Source organism: Biomphalaria glabrata, chromosome 1, assembly GCF_947242115.1.
Source record: "Biomphalaria glabrata chromosome 1, xgBioGlab47.1, whole genome shotgun sequence".
Lineage (NCBI taxonomy): Eukaryota > Metazoa > Mollusca > Gastropoda > Planorbidae > Biomphalaria > Biomphalaria glabrata.
In genome coordinates, this window is record NC_074711.1 from 34885756 (window position 1) to 34907955 (window position 22200).

The window sequence follows — 22200 nt, forward strand, 5'->3', positions numbered from 1 at the left end:
CCTTTTTTAAGCGTCTTTATGCAATAACCTGGATTGTTTTTTTGTTTTAATATTATTTTAATTAGTGTGTTGCTTAGCAAACAAAAACAAACATGGATGCTATGCCTGGATGCAGTAGTGTTAGTGGTAGGCCTAAAAGATTGACGGTAGCACAAGCTACTCAATTGTTTTTAGCTTTAGAAAGTTCTAGTGATAGTGATAGTGAAGATGATTCCACATATTTGCCAGAAAATCATGGTGTAGATGATAACATTGTGAAGAAGAAAAGAGCTAGATATGATGATACTGTGGTTGACTCAGATTCTGACAGTGATAGTGGCAGTGAAGCTAACAATGATGGGACTGGTATTATTGCTACAATTCCAGAACCAGATGATTTTAGACCTAGAACTAGTGGTAATAATGATGGGTGGCAATGGGAGAGGGTTGCTGACAATTGTCCTGTCAGTACTGCCAATACATTTAGAATGTCCCAGCCTTCTAAAAGTGGAGTCAATTCTGAGTTAGATTTGACAAGAGATTCTACACCATTTGATGTTTTTACCAGGCTAGTAGATGGTTGTATCATGACCTTTTTAGTTGATAGCATTAATGATTATGCTAAAATTGTGATTCAAAAACACAATCCTCCTACTGTCAGGTCCACTTTTAATAATTGGACAGACACAAATGTTGCAGAAATGTACAAGTTTCTCGCAGTTTTTATTTCGATAGGTCTACAAAACAAAAAGTCTGTCAGGGACTTTTGGTCTAATAAAGACATATATTATCAGCCATGGTTTAATACCATGTTTACAAGAGCTAGATTTGAACTCTTGTTCTTTAGCATGATGCATGTAGGTGAAGCGGTCTCGGTCGGTAAGGATAAAGTTGAACCCTTCGTAAAGATGATGTGTTCAAATTTTCAAAAGGCATTTTATCCTTTTGAGGAGGTTGCTATTGATGAGATGGTGATAGGATTTAAAGGCAGGTTTGGACCATTACAGTACAACCCTAGTAAGCCTGAAAAGCACCACATAAAAAATTATGGCCTGTGTGATAGCAGTACAGGTTATGTAATAAATCTTATTACTTATTATGGAAGTGACACTACTTACTCAGACTCATCAAAGAGTATTACCAGCCATGCAGTCAAAATATTTGATACCCTTCTACAACCACTTCAAAGTGGGCATCATATTTTTGCTGATAGATATTATACATCAACAGATCTCTTGGAATATCTAACTCAGAAAAGATTTTATTATACTGGGACAGTCAACTTGGCTAGGAAAAATTTCCCTGCCGAGCTCAAGAAGCAAAAGCTGCGTCACAGAGAAACTCAATTTTACAAGTCTGTGGGCAGTATAGATGCTCTTTGTGTGGCATGGCAGGATAAGAAAGCTAAAAAGCCTTGCATTATGGTGTCCACAAAATCAACCAATCGCATCATTAATGTGCAACAGAAGCGCAGTGTTGTCGAGAAGCCAGAAATGGTTCACGACTACAATATGATGATGAATGGTTGCGACAGGGCAGACCAAATGCTCTCTTATTATTCTGTGCATTCTAGAAAAAGCATGAAATGGTGGAAGAAAGTCTTTTTCTGGATATTAGAAATTGCACAGATTAATGCCCTCATCATTTATAATGCCACACAGGTTACATGTGACCAGCCTTCAAAAAAGCTTTCTTTAAAAAAATTTAAAGAAACTTTAATTGATGGTTTAGTTGATGCTGCCACTGCACTGGGTGATGTTCCCAGACAGGTGAAAGTGAAGACTGTTAAAGCTGACAGCAAAATAGCACCTGGGCCTCATCTTGTTCATTATGAAGAGAATGATCGCCCTTGTGTCTATTGCAAGAGTCAATCACAACGGAAGCGGACTAGATTCTTTTGCTCGGGTTGCCCGTCGCAACCTCGGCTCTGTGTGAAACATTGTTTTCGTCTATACCATGAGGATCTGGCAAAAATATAGCTTTCGAGTAGTGGCAGTAGCATCTATGTAATGTAAATAAATGTATATATATATGTGTGTGTGTGTGTAAAATGTAAATATTATTCCTATTTCACTGGATATTGTTTTTTGCCAAAAATGATTTCGAATTGGATTTACAACTCTACGCGTCTAAGGTAATATCTGTTTTATAATCTTCACTGCATGTTTAAGTGTTGTATATCAAATTATTCAGAAATGAATCTTCTTTCTAATTAATGAAAAGTATTTAGTCAAAATGGTCAATACAAAAAAAATAAAGAGTATATATTGATGTTATTGCAAAGAAAAAAAAATTGCGAAAAAAAATTGACTATGATCTAAGACATGAAATTACAAATTATTTACATTTAAAAGAATAAAGAAAGGGTAAAAAAGAATTCTTATGCATATCTATGTAGTTTAATATATAATTTATGGTGACTGTAATAATAAAGTAATTAAAAAAAATTATTTTATAATAGATATGGGAAAAAAAGTAGTTTAATTAAAATTTATGCAATTTAGAAAAAAAATTAAATTAAAATAAATAAGCAAGAAATTAGGAAAAAAAACTTGATTTATGTTTATCAAAATGAATTTACTTTAAAATGAGTACAAAATATACTCTTTTCAAGCAATATTATACATATATTATGTATAACAAACCTAGACAAAAAAAATTTTTTTTACTCTTTTATTTTTTTCCATCCTATTCAACCTGCAAAATCATCTATACAAATTAAATAAACTACAAAAAGATTAAAAGAGTTGTGTTGGTGAAGATCTTTGCTTTAATTTGATATATAACTTTATTTATCTGTGATTTACCGTTTATGAGATAAAAAATATTTTTATAACCCTATTGTAAACAAAAACTGGTAGCCATTTTTGCCCGCATCCATTGCTATTTTAGCAACAGGCTGAAAGAGTTAAGCTGAAATTTTGCACAAATTATTATTTTTACCTGACAACACAAGAATAACAAAAAATTAATCAATTACAGACCTGCCTACCAAAAAAAGTCCAAATGCGTAACGCTGATGGTCAAAATGCGTATTTTGGCACCAGAATGCGTAACACTTACGTGATCCACTATTTTGTCATATATATATATATATATATATATATATATATATATATATATATATATATATATAATATTAGATCTAGATGTCATGATTAGATCTACAATCTAAATCTAGATCAATACGACAATAGAGATGTTATCTAGACTAGATCTATGTCTATATAATGAATATAATCTACTCTAGATTCTAGATCTGAGCTCAAAGGTATTACCGATGCCGGCGATGACGTGGATCCGCTACAAACGTAGGTCTACTCCAAACTTCGTAGGCCTACCTTCATCCTTGATCTATTCTATACTAAGACTAAGAATCTAGTCTAGATCTTGACTAGATGGTAGAAGTTATCGATCTAGATCTAGTCAATCTAATGTAATGTAGAGAATCATGACATGACGTAATGACTAGCTAGACTCTAGCTATTCCTGTATAACAAGTTATCTAGATCTAGAATACAGATCTAGATCTAGACTAGATATCTACAATGTGTTTTGAATCGATTTCGATATTTTTTTTCGATACAAATGAATACGGAAATCAGGGATTCAACATTTTATAATTAATTTCTACTAATGAATTACAAAAAAAAAAAAAGTCACGTTGGTGTATCAGCTTACTGACGGTACCAACCCGCCACTCCCTCACTCTCGCGTTCTTCATTTTTAGACTAAATCTAATTGCTTTTAAGAACCAATCAACGTATAGATCTGGACACAATGTGTTCCCCACACCTTTTCTGCCCCCCCCCCCCCCCACAGGACGGCTTAGCGTGACCTCCGTGACCGCTCGTAAGCTAGTCAAGAGAGGGAAAAAAAAGGGATACGAAATGCGTAACGCGACGGGTTAAATGCGTATTGATTGTCATTTTTGCGTAACGAATACGCATTTTGCGTAACGGTAGGCAGGTCTGCAATTAGTTAATTAACTAATGGTAATAAATTATTTTGTTGGGAAAGAAATAGTACTTGACTGAAGTGGTGATATAAGCTGAATTAGTCCCCTTTATTTTAGTTTGTTGTCTGAGTAATACAAATGTGAAATAGAACAATAGATAAGTAAGTATACTAATTTCCATGTTCATAAACTCTTCGCTAACATAGTGGTTACCGTGTTAGCTTGAGAAGCCTTTAGTTTAGCCCACAAGTTGGAATTCAGATCAATCTCACCCCTTTTTTTAAATCTAGAAAATAAATGTATACTTTTTTTAAATAGGTAATAGGCGATATTATGCCGCCCACGCCTGATCCGGTTCTTTCTGTGGTCTTACTGTAGACAATAAGCTCCTAAACCTACCCTCCAAAGCTGTACCATCGCAAATTAATATTAAGCCGAAAAAAACAATTTTAGTTTTCAAGTTCTTTTATCATTGTTGTAATGAAAAATACACCATTTTGTTTATGGCGTTCTTAAGAGGATGTAACTCTCCATCCCAGAAGTTTAAAAAACAATAAACTAAGAGCAAGTATCACTGAACTATACATTATTTTGATGGAATTTAGTATGATCAAAATTTAGATTTAGTGCTAGCTTTAGGGTTAGGGTTAGAATTAGGTTTAGGGTTAGGTTTAGAATTAGGGTTAGAATTAGGTTTAGGATTAGAATTAGGGTTAGGGTTAGAATTAGGTTTAGGGTTAGGTTTAGGATTATTAGGTTTAGAATTAGGTTTAGGGTTAGAATTAGGTTTAGGGTTAGAATTAGGGTTAGGTTTAGTGCTAGGTTTAAGATTAGGTTTAGAATTAGGGTTAGGTTTACTGCTAGGTTTAGGGTTAGGGGTTTGGGTTTAGAATTAGGGTTAGTTGTTAGTTTTAGGATTAGGGTTAGGTTTAGAATAGGTTTAGTGAAACCTAACCCTAACCTTAAATCTAACCCTAAACCTAGCACTAACCCTAAACCTAACCCTAAACCTAGCATTAACCCTAAACCTAAATATACTAAACCTAACCCTAAACCTAGCACTAACCCTATCCCTAAACCTAGCACTAACCCTAAACCTAAATACTAAACCTAGCACTAACCCTAAACCTAACCCTAAACCTAGCACTAACCCTAAACCTAAATACTAAACCTAACCCTAAACCTAGCACTAACCCTATCCCTAAACCTAGTCCTAAATACTAAACCTAACCCTAAACTTAATTCCCTAAACCTAGTACTAAACCTAAACCTAAATACTAACCCTAAACCTAATTCTAAACCTAACCCTAATTCTATACCTAATTCTTATTCTAAACCTAACCCTAAACCTAGCAGTAAACCTTTTATTTTGATCCTACTAAACCTAATCCTAAACTATAATATAGTGCTCCAAACGATATATAGTTCAGTGACATTTTTTTCTTTACTTCCTCTCCAGAACATCATAACAATATGGCGTTGCCTCTATTACAGCAATAATAAGGAACCGTAAAAACTAAATTTTTTTTTTTCGGCTTAATATTAATTTGCGATGGTACAGCTTTGGAGGGTAGGTTTATGACGATGAGCCTATGGTCTACGATAGGACCACAGAAAGAACCGGATCAGGCGTGGGCGGCATAATATCGCCTATTACCTTTAAATAGTCAAATCAAGCAGTCTAGAATATAGAGTCTGGATCTAGTTTATAATATAGAAATATAGAATAATTATTATTTATTATAATAGACTTAGATTTATTAGATCTAGAATCTAGATTCTAGTCATGATACATACAAAAGAACACTACTAGATCTATAGTGACTATAGATGATCTATAAATTCTATTAGATCTAAATCTAATTATTATTATTTAATTATAATTATAGATTATTATTATAGATAGTCACTAGATCTATTTAGAGTAGGCTATAGTTCTAAGTTTATAGTCTAGACTTAAGTCTAGAGTCTCAGTCTAGAGACAGTGACAGTTTTTACTAAGAGTCAAGAGTAAGTTTTAATACTGAGTTATTCAGTATAGTCTCCAAGGCTAGATCTATTAAGCTTTATATTTAATATTGCACTATCGAACATACACATCGTCTATCATTAAGTAACAACCTTTAAATGTGATCTAAACTTTATATTAGATCTAAAGTATTCTAAAGTGTAACGCCCCAAAACAATCAATATAATTATCTCTGTGTACAGACTGAACCGGGTAAAAGACACATAATATTTCCTGGGCATTATGGGAAAGGTCAGGGGGGCGTGTTTTGGAACTTTAAAAAATCAGATTGGAAGTGTTGTGTAAATAAATGCAGTCAATAAATTCAAATGTACTGTAGTCTGTAGAAATATCATCTACTAGATCTAGAATCTACTAGAATCTTTAAATCTAGATCTAGAATCTATAACTATAGATATCTACACCATATCTAGATATAGTACTAGAATCTAGATCTGTCTACTAGTACTAGACTAGATCAGTAGATGGTCACGGTGGCGGTCTGTCTCTACTAGTCAACTACTACTCTACTCTAGTCTAGACTTTCTAGAGTCAGTTACTCAGTAGAGACAAACACTTGTCTTCAAACAGCAGTAAATGAGTAGAGTCTAGTTACTAGTAGAGTGAGTCTGTGAGAGTATAGAGATTACTGATTTACTATCCTCTAGTCCTCTAGATCTAGATCTATAGTCACTCTAGCTAGACAGTGTAGTGACAGTGTAGACACTCGACACTCTGGTCTATAGAATTATTAGTAGTCACAATTAGTGTAGATCTAGAATTAGTAATCATATTTTTAATTTTATCATATAGAATCTAGAGTCTAGTAGTATGTAATAGTAATACTAGTAAATAAATAATATTTGATATAGATCTAAATAATATAACAGAGAGTAAGAGAGTCTAGATATATAAAATTATTATTATCATAGACTAAATAGACAGCTCTAGTCTACAGACCAGTGTAGTCACTATTCATGACCATGACTGGCATGACTATTCTCAGTTCTGAGTTAGTAGTGAGTATTCAGAAGTATTAGACTTAGACTAGTGTCACTTTGACTTAGTCAACTTAGACTTAGTGACAAAGTGAAAGTAGCTTATTACGCCTAGGCCTAGCCCTAGGCTTTTAGGTTAGGGCTTAGCCTTAGTAAGTAATAAGTAAAATAACTGTAGTCCGCGTAGATATATAGCTATATACTCAGTATACTGAAGTTACTGATGCTGTATAAGTATTAGTCATAAATAAGTCATAATTATTAGTACTAATACTACTATTAAATACTGGCACTGGCTATTATTAGTATTAGGTACTTTGGTAAAAATTTCAAAATGATTATATATTATATTATATTTTATAATGCAATAGAGTTGAATAAGCTACTCTACTTTGTTAGAGCTTGAGAAATGCTTTCAAATGATTAATGATACCAATTTTATTTTGCTGAGTTGATATGCACTCTTTTTCTTTGATATACAGCACCATTTTCACCTCGAATAATGTTTATGTAAGCTCTTTGTTAGGGTCTAGATATATCAGTGTGCCATGAGTCAGTATTTTTCTGTTTTATCTTGTTGAAAGCTCGTGTGCACTGATCAGACCAAACAAATGGTGTGTTCTTTCTTGTCAATTCTGCTATGGGCTGTAAATCTGTTGACAGGTCTGATCTACTTGTAACTAGTGCTAGATCTACTTTCATAACTTAGATTATATATAGAGACAGACACAAAATTGAGCAGTGAGACTCATAACAAACCAATATTCACATTTGACATGACTGGATTAAAGTAACACCTTTGCCTTTACTCAGTTTATTAAAATCACTAAATTTAGAAACCTCTCATGATAGATGACTTAAAAGTAAATTAGCTATTAGATCTATCAATACATAAAATATGATAAAACGCTGAACCATAATCTTCAATTACAAAAACAAAACCTAATAAAATACTCAGCAAGACACTCAGATAAAGGCACATACATTCCTTGTTCCATATGCTAAGACAAATTTGTACAAATGCTCCTTCCTTAGTTCTATTATATTTAGAGCATGGAATGGGTTGCTGAGTAAGCCAGAAAAAACAATGACCTAGCAGAAAATAAGTCATTGATTAACATGCATGATTTGTAAAAACTTAAATATTAGCATGCTGAATTCCATAGAATTAGTAAGATTGTTGTATCTTTAAACACTTTTATTTTATTTTTAAAAATATTTTTACGCTTCTTTGTCTTTGTTAATTTTAATATCAAATATCTTTAAAGTGTGCCAGCAGAATTTAATGAAATTTGAAATCACATTTCTTAATATGATAAATTATTGTAACAAACAACATTCTTGTATCTTTAATAGGAAAATAGTTTTAAATATGTCAACTTTCTCATATAAATTTAAGAAAAATTTAACAGATTGGCTTCAAAAGCAAATAAAAATGATCTCCAATATCTTAGGTTTACAAAAAGTAATTACAATTAGTCCTGATATAAAAAATAATGTGCTAAAACTTTGATGGAAATGACCACCCCTAAAATGTACTGACACACATTTTTGCCATTTTTTGGGAGATAAAAAAAATGGATCTAGGTCAGTTTAGCGAAGTACCTACTTTAAACCATTATTTATTTGTAAAATATGAAGATGAGTTATAGACCTAGAATCTAAATTCTAGAATTCTTTATTCTTATATAACTTATATATTACAGCCGTTACTTCAAAAAAGAAGTTCCTACGCATCATGTGTCAATCTAGTTATGCATGCTAATTAATGTTTTAAATAACTTAAACTCTGCTATGTTGTTGGCTTTCCTGGCTGATAAAGATTACTTATCCTGAGCAGAAGGAGTACTTGTAAGAATTTTTTCTATTTCTAGTCTAGATCAAGTTCATGATGATCTAGTAGACTAGAGTAGAAAGACACTCATGTTGTCACTTTATTTCAACACAGGTTTTGTAACATTTGGAATTTTAACAGCAGCTTGTGCCACTTAGTTGACTTAGGCTCTAACTCTACTCTACCACTAGAACTTGATCTAGAGTCTAGATTCTAGTAATGGCTGCAATACAGGCTCTGAGAGGAAATTTTTCTAACCAAGTTCAAGGCACTACTCTTTTTATATCCAGTGAAGTAAGTTAATATGGATAAAGGATATTTATAGGAACATTTATTTTTATTTAACAATTTTTCAGCTATTGAATTTTTAATGCTAAAAATAAATTCAAATATAATTATTTGAAGCAACGCTCATCTTTCCTTGGAGATTTATAGATCTTCACCTATCTATATCCCTTCTAAAGACCACTGGGGCACCACACAAGACCTATTGACCATTTCTCTCCATTCCTCTCTGTATTTTGCCTTGGATAGAATTTCTTTCAATGACAGGCCTGTCCGTTCTTTTATATTATCTTCTCATTGCTTTCTTTGTCAATAAAGATTTTCTCTTCTTGTTGTTTTTTTTTTTGTTTAAGTCTGGTCTAATTTTCTCCTCCACTAAAATGTAGATATTGTTTATGTACTAATATATATTATATAATACAATATAAATTTTAAAATACTGATCTTCACCACCTTCATCTATCCTTTAGTCTGTTGGACAGTTAGGGCACCATGCAAGATTTGTCAATTGTCTTTCTCCATTCTTTTATGTTAAATTGTTATCTTCCCACCGCTTTCTCTGTCTGCCTTTTCTTTTTTTTTTTTTCCGGTACTTTTCCCTGTAGGAAGGTCTTTGCAAGCCCCGAATATGAAATATGGCCATAGTTCTGTTGTTTTTTGTTTTTTTTACAATACTTAGCAGGTCATTGTGGGTCCAATCACTGTAATAACCTTGTCTCTAAAGTCTTCATTTGTAATGCGTTTTTAAATGTGATACCTAGGATCCTTCTGTAGCATCTCAATTCCATTGCTAGAATCTTTTTCTCTAGTTCTGCAGTCAGTGTCTAAGGCTCGCAAGCATATAAGAATGTGGCCATTATCAGTCTGATTTTGGTGTCAAGGGCTATGCCTTTTTCTTTCCATATTATTTTGAATTTTGCTAGTGCTGCTGTGGACTGTGCAATTCGGGCCAGTAGTTCAGGTTTCATTCCCTTATCTGAGATGTTAGCTCTGAGGTATTTGAAACTGACACTTGTCTGCTTTTCATTTCCAATACTGACGCCCCTTTTAAAGCGCTGTTGGTCATAATTTGTATTTTTCTGCATTGATAACCATTAGCTGTGGAAGTTAGAAGTCTTGTCCGCTTCCCATCACAAAGTCAGCTAGTTCTTCTGTACCTGCTAGGCAATCTATATCATCAATGAATCCTTTGATTTTCAAGGAAAAGTGTTGAGAGTAGGCAGCCTTGTCTTACTCCAACTGTGGTTTTAAACCAGTCCCCAATATTATTGTTGAAGTACACATCACTAATGGCCTCCTTGTAGATTACTTTTATTATTTTTTTATTTATGTTGTACATTTCCATTGTTGCCCAGAATGCCCAAGTCAAAAGTTTTCTTGAAATCAATAAAGATATGGATAAGATTCTCTTGGTGTTTTAGGTATTTCTCATAGAGTATTCTGAGTTTTAGGATTTGTTCTGTTGTGCTGCGACCTTGTCTAAAACCTCCTTGAAATAATTTTGTCTGCTATTGGTTTTAGCGGTTTAATAGAATTCAATATAATAATATAATTTTTAACAGGACTTTGCTGGGATGGATTATGAGGCTGATGGTGTGGTAGTTTGACAAAGTTGTAAATTAAATTGCCTTTCTTTGAGTGATGATGAGTGATTGGGTCCATGGCTTGGGCCATTTCTCCTGACTGCCAGATCTTGCTGCAAATCTTAAAAAGTGCATTTATCATAGTTTCTCATCCAGCATGTAGAAGTTCACCAGGAATGTTTCCCTTTTTCAGGACTTTCACTGCTGATGCTACTTCAGAGTGAAGAATAGGAAAATCGTTTATGTTAGATACTGCCGGGATATTTAGTATCTCTGTATCTCCTGAGATTTTTAAGTTATACAACTCTGAACAGTTATTCTGTCCATCTTCTTATCCTTTCCCTCAGTTACACATCTATTGTTTTTGTCTTGTATTTTGTTAGTTCTTCCATGCTGTTAGGTAATGAGGTCCTTTACCATTTTTTACTGTTTAGTCCCTGCTTAATTTCTTGACACTTATTCTCTTTCCACTTCTTCTTTGCTTCTTTAATTTCCTTTTTAATCAGTATGTATTTGTGGACATATTTGGAGTCAGGCAACTTTTTCCCTTTTAGCTTATCGCTTATCACAGAGCTGGAGTATATCCTCAGTTACTCAGGGTTTTTTTGCAGGCGGAGTTTCCCTAGTAGTTCCAGGGCTGTATCTGTGATTGCTGTGTTTAGCATATTGACTTGTGTTTTGATATCCTGAACATTGGAGTCCAAGATATTGAGGGCTGCATAGCGTCCTTCTTGTGCCTCGAATATGGCAGCTACATGGGGATCTTTCAGCATATTCAGGTCAAATTTTATCCATCTAGTCCTTGTTTTGTTACCTTTTTTTAGTTGTAACAAGGTCATGGTTGCTTCCAATGTCAGCTCCAGGAAAACGTCTTGTTTTGGCTGTATGGATGCTTGCCTTAAAATGCTGCTGGACCACAGTATTGTCAATCTGGTTTTGAATTTAAGGACAGCCATTCCATTGGAAAATACAAGAGCCAAAAAGTATTGAGGGAGGGGCATGTCATTTTAAAAAATATTGTGTCGAGGGGGCATTGTAATGCGGGCTACAACTGTCTAAGAAGTGTAAGTGCATACTCTATAATAGGGGGTTGCTGGGCTGTTCCCTGGAAGGTTGAAAGAGACAAAAAAGCAGACTTATAGCATTTTAGGGTTTAAAAAATTGTTAGAGGTGGGGTAGTGTTTTAATGCATGCCATTTTATTGATGGATTTAAAAGTGTTCTGGACAAACATAAATAAGGACTCAAATGAGACTGTGCAGAAATGTACATATTGTATTTATACAAATTTGGTATCTCTTCTACGTGCTGCCTCACTCTCCCAAATATATCAAAATGAACAAAAAATAGAGTTTTAGTAAAGTAAATAAAGTTTCCCTTTCAGAACATGTGATCTATGAGGCAAATGATTTAAAAGGTCATCTGTTTATATGGCCCATGGTTAATGAGGGTGTCATGAGGCCGGCACAATGACCAACCGCCTTTACTTTTCCCTAATTTATGTCAGGTACCAATTTGAGCTGGAAAGACTCAGAGGCACCCTAAAGATATATAGAAAGTAATAATCCCAGTCTTCACCAGGATTCAAACGCAGAATCCCCAGTTGGCTTTACCACTTAGCCATCGCGCCTCCAAGATTTTTAGTTCTTTTTTTTTTTTTCAGCCATATGTAAGAGAGCTTGCTCCGCATGAAGTTTTAGTGAAGATCAAGGCTTGTGCAGTTGATATTCAGAAGGAAAAGGTAAAAACACATTTTAATTCTATATATTAATATTGTATTAGGTATTTCTAGATTTCAGGAATATTAAAACTATTAATAATTACTCATGAAAGAGTGTTCAAATAGCCTTGATTAAGTCATAAACAAAATCCTTTTTCTTTTATTTGATATTTTATTATATTTTTATATTTATATTTTTTTGGTAACTTGTAAGAAAAATTTTTTTCTTAATTTCTCATAGACTTATTGTCAGATTCTTTCATCATCTACTAAAAATTGTCCAATCGGTCATGAAGTCTCTGGTGAAATACTTAAAGTGGGACCTCTTGTTGAAGATATTTATAAAGAAGGTACATCTGTAGTTGGTAAGTTGACTTGATCTAATTTATATATTGTTGAACATCTGACCTAGAATATTTTTTTACTAGTGTTTATGGTTATCAAAATGTTATGTTTCAAAAATATATTTGAATTTGACAATGACAAATTAATAAAATCTAACTTGTTTTACAAAATATATAGATGAGAACTTTTTAAAACTTTGAGAATCCTAATTTCTAATTTGTACACAAAGGCTAATATTATGGGGGGGGGGGGGGGGGTTGTTTAAAAAAAAACTTCTAAAATATTTTAAAGGATGCATTTTGCACAGTAACATTAAGTCCCCGAAGCCATATTTGAAAAAAAAAAATACTCTGATCTTATTAAAGAAACTATCAATGCTTGTATAAAAGAAATATGAAAATAATATATCAATTTCATTATTTTTCTTTGAAAAAATAAAATTTCTCATTATTTTCATTTTTAATTATTTTTTAATTTCAGGTATTCTACCATATGATAGTAATTTATCTGGTTGTGCTGACCTCTGTATACTTCATCAGTATGATCTAGGTATGATCTATGCATACTTTTTCTTTAAGCTTTTTTTTTTCTAATATTAACTTAATAACTTTAAATGAATTTTCTATAATATTAATAATAAAAAAATTGCCTAATGCATTTTTAGTGGAAAAGCCTTCCAGCCTCAGCCATGAAGTTGCAGCAGCAGTTGTGGGCACAGGACTAGCAGCCTATACTGCAATTCATTATCTTGGTCATGTGACTGCTGGTGATACTGTTCTTGTAATTGATGGAGCTTCTCCACAAGGATATCTCACTATCCAAGTGGCTCAGTTATGGGGTGCAAAGGTCAGTTCCAATTACAGTATGCAAATATCACCTTAAATTGTTTTAATAAATGGTCATTTTAAAATGAATTTAAAAAAGAAGGTATTGCTTTCTTTTTTCTTTATTTCAGAAATGTTAAAAAAATAAATAAAGTTTTTATCTTTGGGGAATGAGTCTCATCTTGCTTTATTTTTTTCCCCTTAAATCTGAAAAAGATTTTATCCAGCCTTTAATAAAAATCAATTAATATATATTGATTATTTTCAAATAATATAAATTGCTCCTTCTGTCTTGAGAGACAATAGATGTGTCTAGAAAACATGTGTTGCCCATGCATCATGTGCCTCTCTCAACTTTGCTGGTGTGATCCATGGAATCCTATGCAATATGTTTAGTACCAAGCCCTTTGCATGGTTTTGACAGAGGTTCCAAAGCCTAAGTGGCTCCTTTCTTGATGTTTCATTAAGGCTGATTCCTGAAGCATTAGCAACATGGCAGCAGATGTTAGAAATTAGAGTGTCACTTTTCTTTTCTTAATTCATGAAGCTCATTGTTTTAGAGAGGCCATAATATCTACCTTCACCCTCCAAGTAATAACAATAGTTCCTTGCATGTTAGAACTCTGCTCCTCTTCTTAAGAGACTCAAATCAACTGCCTTCAGAAATTTGCTTATTTTAATTTTATTTTTTCTTGGCAAAAATAAAAACAACCAAATGCTTTTTAACTACAAATAAATTATATTTAGCAACATTTATATTCTCATCAGGTTTTAACAACATACAAAACTTTAGCAGACAGACAGTTTATAGAAAGCTTAAAACCACCTGTAGGTTAGTTAGTTAGTTTTTAATTTCTAAATTAATCATTAGTTACCTTATTTGTTTTTAATGGGATATCAAAATATAATTTAAAGACAATTTTTAAATAAGATCTTAAATCTCACATTTTTTTACTAATGTTTTATTCATTAGCTCAGATCATAGAACTAACACAGCGTTCAAGCATCATGTCAAGTTCTGTAGCTGAAGAAACAGGGGGAATGGGTGTGGACTGTGTAGTTGACAATGGAGGTATTCCTATATTGGCTTTACTTTATTAAAGTATTAAGCATTAAGTATTTGTAATGTGGTGTTACCCTACTTAGTGTAAATCTGGCAGATTCTTTGTTTCCATTTAAACAATGCACAACACTGCTATGAATAAAGCACAAAAGATAATCCATAAATTAAAATTCCAACACTCCAATAGAATAAATTGAACAACCATATATATGTTTTTTTAATTATAATATTAAATTGAAATGGAAGAGATGTAGTTTGCCAAATGAATAATATGTACTAAAGTGTGGTCATTGTCTATCCTCACCTTTCCTTATTTAGTGCTTCTTTATTCTAGTCTCTCTGTGATCTTTCTTGGCAAGTGTCTTGACATTACAGAAATTTCTACAGCTATTTTAGCCTATTAGAAAATAATAGAACAAATAGTAAAAGACCTTATACTAGTTAACATTTTTTCTTTGTAAATAAAGCTGAAGGCTAGGCTAGAATTGTTATCACCAAATAGGCTCACAGAAAATTAAATGGTGTATTTATCAAACAAAATTATTTTTTTTATTTGATCATTGTCTAGTTCGCATGTTTACCAGTGAAGAAGACATTGATTTGATGGATGAGAGATTGTTACGTTCAGTACCACACAAATCTGACATTATAGCTTGTCTTGGGTTTTCTGGGAAATGGATTACCTCACAATCCAATTTACAGGTATTAAAATATCAGAGGCTAAAATTTTTTTAATGAATGCCTTCTTTAAAAATGAGGTTACTTTTTTTTTTATTAATAAGTTGTTTTTTAATTATTATAACTCACTCTGTCAAAATGGGTTTAATGTTGTCATGTTTCATCTTTAATGTAAACTTTTTTTTCTACTTAGTTGGATCCACCAAATAGTGAGCAGCTTTTTCTTAGAGGTGCTTCTGTTTCATTCCTTTTTCCTCCAGCATGGACATTAACTAGAGCACAGCATGGTCGATATCATCGTATCCTTTATTTTTATTGACTGTGTTTAATTAGTAATTTAATTTACTATACATAGCAAATTCAATTAGTAAATTGAACAGAGGCCTTAAAAGATTGAAATAATTGTATAGATAGAATGAATACGAAAAGAATACAACTTTTATGACTAATCAAACTACCTGCAAAATGTGTTCTGAGTACCTTATTCTGTTTCAAAAGTTTAAAGTACTTAAGAGATTTCTACTTAAATTTATGTCAGCATAAAGTGCCTTATCTTAGTCAGATGTTTTAAAAGACTTAATGGAACGTGTTGTTGCTGGACTTATAAAGTAAGTTTTGTTAAATTTTGCACTTTATTATTTTTTAACCTATACATTACAAAATGGATTTTTAAAAAAGTATCTTTAAAAAATATTATGCAATCTTAAAAAACCATGGCATTATCTTTGGTATGGTATCTTTATCTATGGTACTCATTAATTAAGGGAAAGAAAATAAGTAAAGTTCCCTTTCCAGACTATGCGGTCTATTGGGCAGATTATGTAAAGGTCATCAGAAACAGAAAAAAAAAGGAACTTTTACAATTTAGCTAAATTATTTATGACTATATTGTTAATGACTCATTAAGCAACACTGTTTTAATTGCTCTTACCCTTTTTTTTCTAAGAACAACATTTTATAGTTTCCTTATTAATCTACTTGTCAATTGCATTAATTATTTCTCAAATATAAAATTATATCAATGATCAGAGTGATAGGAAAGGTCTAAATCAATATATACATAAGTAAAATAATGTCTGCCAATATATTTACATTTAATGTGAGAGGGTAAATAGCAGTGTAGAAAGATGGTTGATTCATAAAAAGATTAAACCAATAATCAATAAGACCAGTGTGCTATTTTATATTTAGGGTAGCATAAGGTTAAAGAAAAGACAATGAAAGTTGTAATGAAAGATTATATGGCACAACGTTTTGAGCAAAATAGGAATATATACTTTAAAAAATCAGGACAATATTTCTCTTATTTGTATTTTCTCTCCCTTTCATTAGTTTTACTGTTCTAATTTATGTAATATATCCTTTAAAAAATCAGGACAATATTTCTCTTATTTGTATTTTCTCTCCCATTCACTAGTTTTACTGTTCTAATTTATGGAAGATTTGTCCCTGAAATTCTATTAAAATAGGTTTTTTTTTTTTTTTTTTAATTTTCTACTTTTCATTATTCATTAGCATTCTCTGGAGAAACTCTGCAAGTTCCTATTTTCAGCTTTTAGAACATATGTGTTATCTCATTCTGTTGTTTCCTGCTTGGGGTCGAAAATAAATTAGTCAATCATCTTGTAATAGCTTGTAATATACATTATTTTTCCTAAGTTTAGGTGGGAACCTGTTTATTGTTTGTGTTATACCTCTTTATCTCTACCTCCATAGATAGTGTAGGAATTTTTTGCTGCTGATATTTAAATATTGAACAATATTATTGGGTTCCTGATATTAAGCAGGACTTAATGAATAAAGAATGGCTAATTATAAACTATTTATCTTATACATGTATATAACTTTTTTTTTTTCAGATGTAGTAACATTATCTCTACACCAATACAGTATGCACCCGATGTATTGATGCAAAAGGACTTGGATTCCACCAAAAGCTATATTATAACTTTTTGATCTATTATATGAATGCATTTTTATTTATAATTATGTGCAAAAGAAATGTTTTATTTCACAGTGATTTCTGTTTCATTGTTTAATCTATGTAATTTATTTATTTTTAATATGATTTCATCTAAATATTTTTTTTTTAGAGATTTGTTCAGTTTGTCTAAATATTTGTTTAGTGGCAGAAATAATGAAATTTTCTTGTTTATCAATGTGCTGTTTAAAACCTTATCAATAAAAGTATTGAAAATATTTATTTCACAAATTTTTGTTTGTTTTCTTTCATTCTTCTGCAATAAAGCTTTAATTTAGCTCAGTTTATTTTTTAATGTGTTAAAGATCTATAAAACTATTTTTTATGCATAAAAATGAGTAAATTACATTTATATACTATAAGATAACCTTCTACATTTTAACATTTTCAGAATGCTTCTTATAATGTTTAATGTGTGTGTGTGTATTTAAGTCAATAATTAAAATATTTGGATTTTATCCAGCGAATAGGCGTGGACTGGGAGCTTTTCACCCCTAGTCCTGTCTGCAGATTTCAATTAAAGATATTTTCTCACAAAGTATAATCTGAGGAAAATAGGCATTTCTCTCGTCTGTTTGGATGAAGTATGTCTTTTTCATCTTTAACAAAGATGTACCAATAGTTGTTTTTTTGAAGAACAATAGGACAAAATTAGTTCTATTTGCATTAAAATTGTTCAATATTTAAGTATTTAAAAACTATGACATCCTTTTATCTTCTAAGTAGAGCCTTTTTTTCTCATTTTGTTTTCATGAAAGACGTTAGTAAAAAGATCGATTCAAAGGGTTCCCTTAAAAAAGACATTTCAATGTGTCACCCACAACGTGGTTTGAGAATCTAGATTCTACTACAGTCTTACTTCAGAACGGACTACTTCCTCCAGAGTAACGTTCTATTGATCGGGCGTCTTTATGACAACCAAGTCATTACAACTTTACATGCTCTACTTAGTAGTCTACTACCTTAAATGTCTCTCACACTTTAGTTTCAACACAACACCTCTTCAGAAAAAAAAAAGTGCATTATAGACTCGAGGAGAAAGAGTTTCTGAAGCTGTAAAACGGTTCCCGGTCATTTCATCCTCGGTCACTTCATCCCCTGGTCACTTCATCCCCGGTCATTTCATCCCCAGATATTTTCATCATCTGATCATTTTTATCTAACAAATTGTAATTTAAAAAATCATGAAATGAGCAATATTTAATGTATTCATTTTTTTTATTTAAATGACAAAATTGTAACACGTTAATGTTTAAAAGGAATTAAAGCAAAACTTATACAGGCGACATGAGGATGGGTGAACTCCGCCTTTATTTGAAAAAAAATAAAACCTTATTTCAAGGCTAAAAATGACGCGCCCATTTTCAAGAAAGAGCGATTTAAAAATAAAATAAAGTGAAACATGGTCGTACTTTCACCACACCTTGGCCTTCGATGATAAGTTATCAGCGGCACGGTCATAATTATTGTAATCGCACTTCTATCTCTCAAATTATTTTTTACTACTTCCACCAAACCTTGGCCTTCGATCCGGATAATATTATGATATTACAACCCCCACATCCAATAGAAGCGCTATAGCTAAGTACACACCCAGATTTACAATAAAATATACGATTTCTCATTAAGAAAACAAAGTGGAAGAGGAAACACTATAAACCCATTAGTAACAAGTCATAAAATGTCAAAAAGCATTCTACATAATCATATTTATATATAAAATATTTAATTGGGGATGAAGTGACCGGTCACCTGTAAAACGCAGGGCTCCGCCTCGGATCCCCGCTGGTGGAGCTTGTAGTGCTCTAGAGACCTGCTAGCCGAATAAGGGACTAGTTCGGTGTCTGCTTCATTTCGCTAAACCTTAATAGACAAAACTATACAAGAGAAGCAAACAGGTTTTAGAGATGGCTGCGGAAAGATACGTACATTATAAACAAGAAAAAATAATACTTCAAAAAAATACAATATATATACCACCTTTATACACTTATTTTTCTCGTAAAAACTAATGAATGTTAGATTAAAAACAATGAAACATATTTACCCCCCCCCCCCACTTACCCACGATAAAGAATCCTGGTTAAGCGAATGTATAGATCCAGTGGCGTCTCTGGGATGGGTGTTACCCCTCCCTCATCTTTCCCCTCAAATCTTCCCAATAAAAACTTATTGTTAAGATCTTTTTGTTGCGCCATTAAAAATTGCGTTTTCATTGTGTGTTTTTATTTTTAAATATTGCATGCAGTCCTTCATGAATTCCAGATATTGTAGCTGCATTATCATATCCCTGAACTCAACACATCAAAAAGTCAGGCCCATCTCTTTCCAGACATTTTAAGATATCAGTACTGGTACCAATCACCTTTGGTTATCTTTGAAGAGAAAAATCATAAAACATTTATGTCATTTGAGCAATACCTTTTATTGCTAATGTTATATACCTTATATATCAGGCTTGTCAATGACCTGAAGGGCCGCAGCCAAAAATCAGTTGGAAAGCATAGCCTGCTAGTTTTATGTAATGTAGAAACTTTTCTTCTTCGTTCTCTAAATTAGATAAAATACAATAATACTTGGAATACGTCCCCTAGTTAGCTAAATCTGTAGTACTATTTTGTTCATTGAAAATTACTATGATTACGCATTATTTTCGTTGTCCTGATGCTTGACATCTTTTTCTGGGTTACAAGTTTATTAATGTCAGGTTGAAGTTTGTTTGCCACTGACACTTTTATCACTGAGGAGAAATTTGGATCAAATGATCTCGAACGGTGATATATATTTTTTTTATACAGCTTTCATTAGGGAAAAACTTTGCTCAGAAAAAAATGTGCTTGCATGCATCTGCCTACATATAAAGCAAGAATACTGTCTGCAAATTTCCGAAATTCAACGTAAATTCAAGTAAATAACTAACATTTTGGCACATCCACTTCTGTATAATTCGCTTTCAACAACGAATGTAATTGCAATTCTTTAATCAGCTGGAGTTGCACTGATCGTTAAAGAATACAACAAAGTTATGATTGTTACATTTTGGTTTGTTTTTTTTTTTACATGAAAATTAGTGGCGACTGTTAAACACTTAATAATTAAACATTATTTTTACAATTCTTGAGGTGTCCAAACGGGCCGCATGCAAAGTGAGACGGCTTCAACAGTCTGTAGATGAGAGGCTCAGAGAAGAGCAAGCAGGCTTCCGAAGAGTCAGATCGTGTGCAGAGTAGATCTTCGTTCTACGAAATATCATAGAAAAAAGTCTCGAGTACCAACAACAGATAGCGATCAGTTTTGTAGACTTTAAGAAAGCGATTGATAGCGTCCACCGAGAATTACTATAAAAATAGTTAGAGAATACAGCATCCCAGAAAAATTTGTCCAGATTTTACGACACCTATACTGTCAATCTAGCTGCTGCATTAAAACAGAAGAAGGAACGACAATCAAGTTTTTAGCATCGAGACAGGTGTGAGACAGGGATGCATCTGAACTCCCTTCTTCTTCCTCCTAGCCATCGACTATCGACTACATAATGAGGAAAGCAATGAATCAGACTGCCTTTGGTATATATTCCATGGCGTGAACAAAACCGAATGACGCATTTGGACTTGGCCGATGACGTTGCACGGTTGCACTACTCGGGGCTACAAATATAAGCATACAAGAAATGACGAAGAGCCTAGATAGAGAGGCTCCCAAAAGTTTTATCCGCATAAACTTGGATAAGACTAACATTTTGCGAGTGGGATTATATAAGGCAAAGGGTACTCGTCAGACTTAGCGAGTCAAAGCTCGAAGAGTTGGACAACTTATCACATACCATGGCAGCATCATAACAAACGATGGGGATGCCTACGATTATGTATTGTGCCAAATAGGAAAGGCAGGGAGCATTTTCCAAAGGCTGCATCCTATTTGGACTAGCCAAGCCATTGGACTTGAAACACAAATACACCTTCTTAATACAATCGTCATCCCAACAACAACATAGGCCTATGCATGTGAAACATGGAAGCCATCTGCAAAAATTGAGAAAAGACTAATAATGCGGCTCAACATAAGTCTGAGATGGATTTTGGGAGTCAGTTAACACAGATCGGGTCTCAAAACAAGGAAATCCTATGCCGAACTGAGAGTCGAACACTTAGTGAGGCTGTGACAGTTGAGCGTCGCATGAGGTTTGTGGGACATGTTCTCCGACAAAATGAACTAGGCATACCAAGAGTTGCGATGACATGGAGCTCTGCCAATACGAGGAAAGCGCAAACAGGGACGTCCTCGTATAACTTGGCGCCACATTTTCATGGAGGACCAAAGAACAGTGGACACCAGGTGGGAGGAGGCTTAAGACATTGCCAGTGATAGATTTTTGTGGGGACAGCTTGCCGCCGAATGCGCCGAACGGCGCGGGAGGACCTATATGCCATATATAAGTCAGTCAGTCTATAATTAAGTCTGTCTAAGTATTTTAGCTACTTTAAACTTTTATGTTTTCTTCTGTCCTGAAGTGTCTCTAATTTTAGTGATTTTTACTAATGGTGTTACTCTAATTAAATTGGTATATTCGTTTGTTATAAATCTCACTGCTATATTTTGTGTCTGTTCTAGTTTCTTAACGTTTTCTTCAGTTGAGGGATCCCAAACAGAGGGTGCATATTCTAATTTAAATTTGCCTAACTAGATATTAAAGGTATATCTATATAGTCTAGTATCACAGAGACTATATCTAGATATCTAGTAGCCTATAATTATCTTCTATATGAGTCTAGAATCTAGAGCTAAATGTAATAACAATCAAGTCGATCTATAGTAAGATTAGTCTTCTGTACTATCATATTGTCGAATTCGTGAAAATAGACATTTTTTTCTCGCTGCTTTTTCTAATCTTTTTTTTTTTAGTGTTTTTAAACTGGATCTAATCCGAATCTTTATCTCTACAGGC

General features: G+C 32.9%; 3 protein-coding genes across 10 annotated transcripts in view; 2 read left to right on the forward strand and 1 right to left on the reverse strand.

Annotated features, from left to right (window-relative positions):
- Positions 1–6183, reverse strand: part of LOC106068571 (intersectin-1-like) — a 48606-nt gene extending 42423 nt beyond the window's left edge. The window contains exon 1 of the mRNA XM_056033864.1: positions 6059–6183. The gene's annotated coding sequence lies outside the window, so the exon portion shown is untranslated. The remainder of the gene's footprint in view (positions 1–6058) is intronic.
- Positions 93–1958, forward strand: LOC129924245 (piggyBac transposable element-derived protein 4-like). Its single transcript, XM_056018409.1, has one exon. The coding sequence runs from the start codon at positions 93–95 to the stop codon at positions 1956–1958; it is 1866 nt and encodes a 621-aa protein (XP_055874384.1).
- A 14-nt stretch (positions 6184–6197) lies between the features above and the next one.
- LOC106068550 (quinone oxidoreductase-like protein 1) lies at positions 6198–17477 on the forward strand. Of its 8 annotated transcripts, none has more exons than XM_056033818.1 (13): positions 6223–6276; positions 8650–8794; positions 8892–9071; positions 12308–12385; positions 12606–12729; positions 13190–13258; positions 13374–13555; positions 14302–14365; positions 14507–14605; positions 15165–15298; positions 15468–15573; positions 15837–15882; positions 17134–17477. In XM_056033818.1, exons 3-13 carry the CDS (start codon positions 8997–8999, stop codon positions 17228–17230), a joined length of 1074 nt encoding a protein of 357 aa, XP_055889793.1. In that variant the 5' UTR covers positions 6223–6276; positions 8650–8794; positions 8892–8996; the 3' UTR covers positions 17231–17477. The 8 variants fall into 8 exon arrangements, with proteins under 8 accessions (XP_055889784.1, XP_055889793.1, XP_055889809.1 ...); XM_056033834.1 differs by lacking the exon at positions 8650–8794 and adding an exon at positions 6878–6964 and having other exon boundaries at positions 6261–6276; XM_056033805.1 differs by lacking the exon at positions 6223–6276 and adding an exon at positions 6283–6568.
- Positions 17478–22200: the final 4723 nt, after the last annotated feature.

Bases quoted from the DNA above. Each gene is read 5' to 3' on its own strand.
- LOC129924245 (XM_056018409.1), top strand. From the start codon at position 93: ATGGATGCTATGCCTGGATGCAGTAGTGTTAGTGGTAGGCCTAAAAGA.
- LOC106068550 (XM_056033809.1), top strand. From the start codon at position 8,997: ATGGCTGCAATACAGGCTCTGAGAGGAAATTTTTCTAACCAAGTTCAA. The intron at 13,259-13,373 runs GTATGATCTATG...ATGCATTTTTAG, and splicing joins ACTTCATCAGTATGATCTAG to TGGAAAAGCCTTCCAGCCTC. The intron at 15,299-15,467 runs GTATTAAAATAT...TTTTCTACTTAG, and splicing joins CCTCACAATCCAATTTACAG to TTGGATCCACCAAATAGTGA.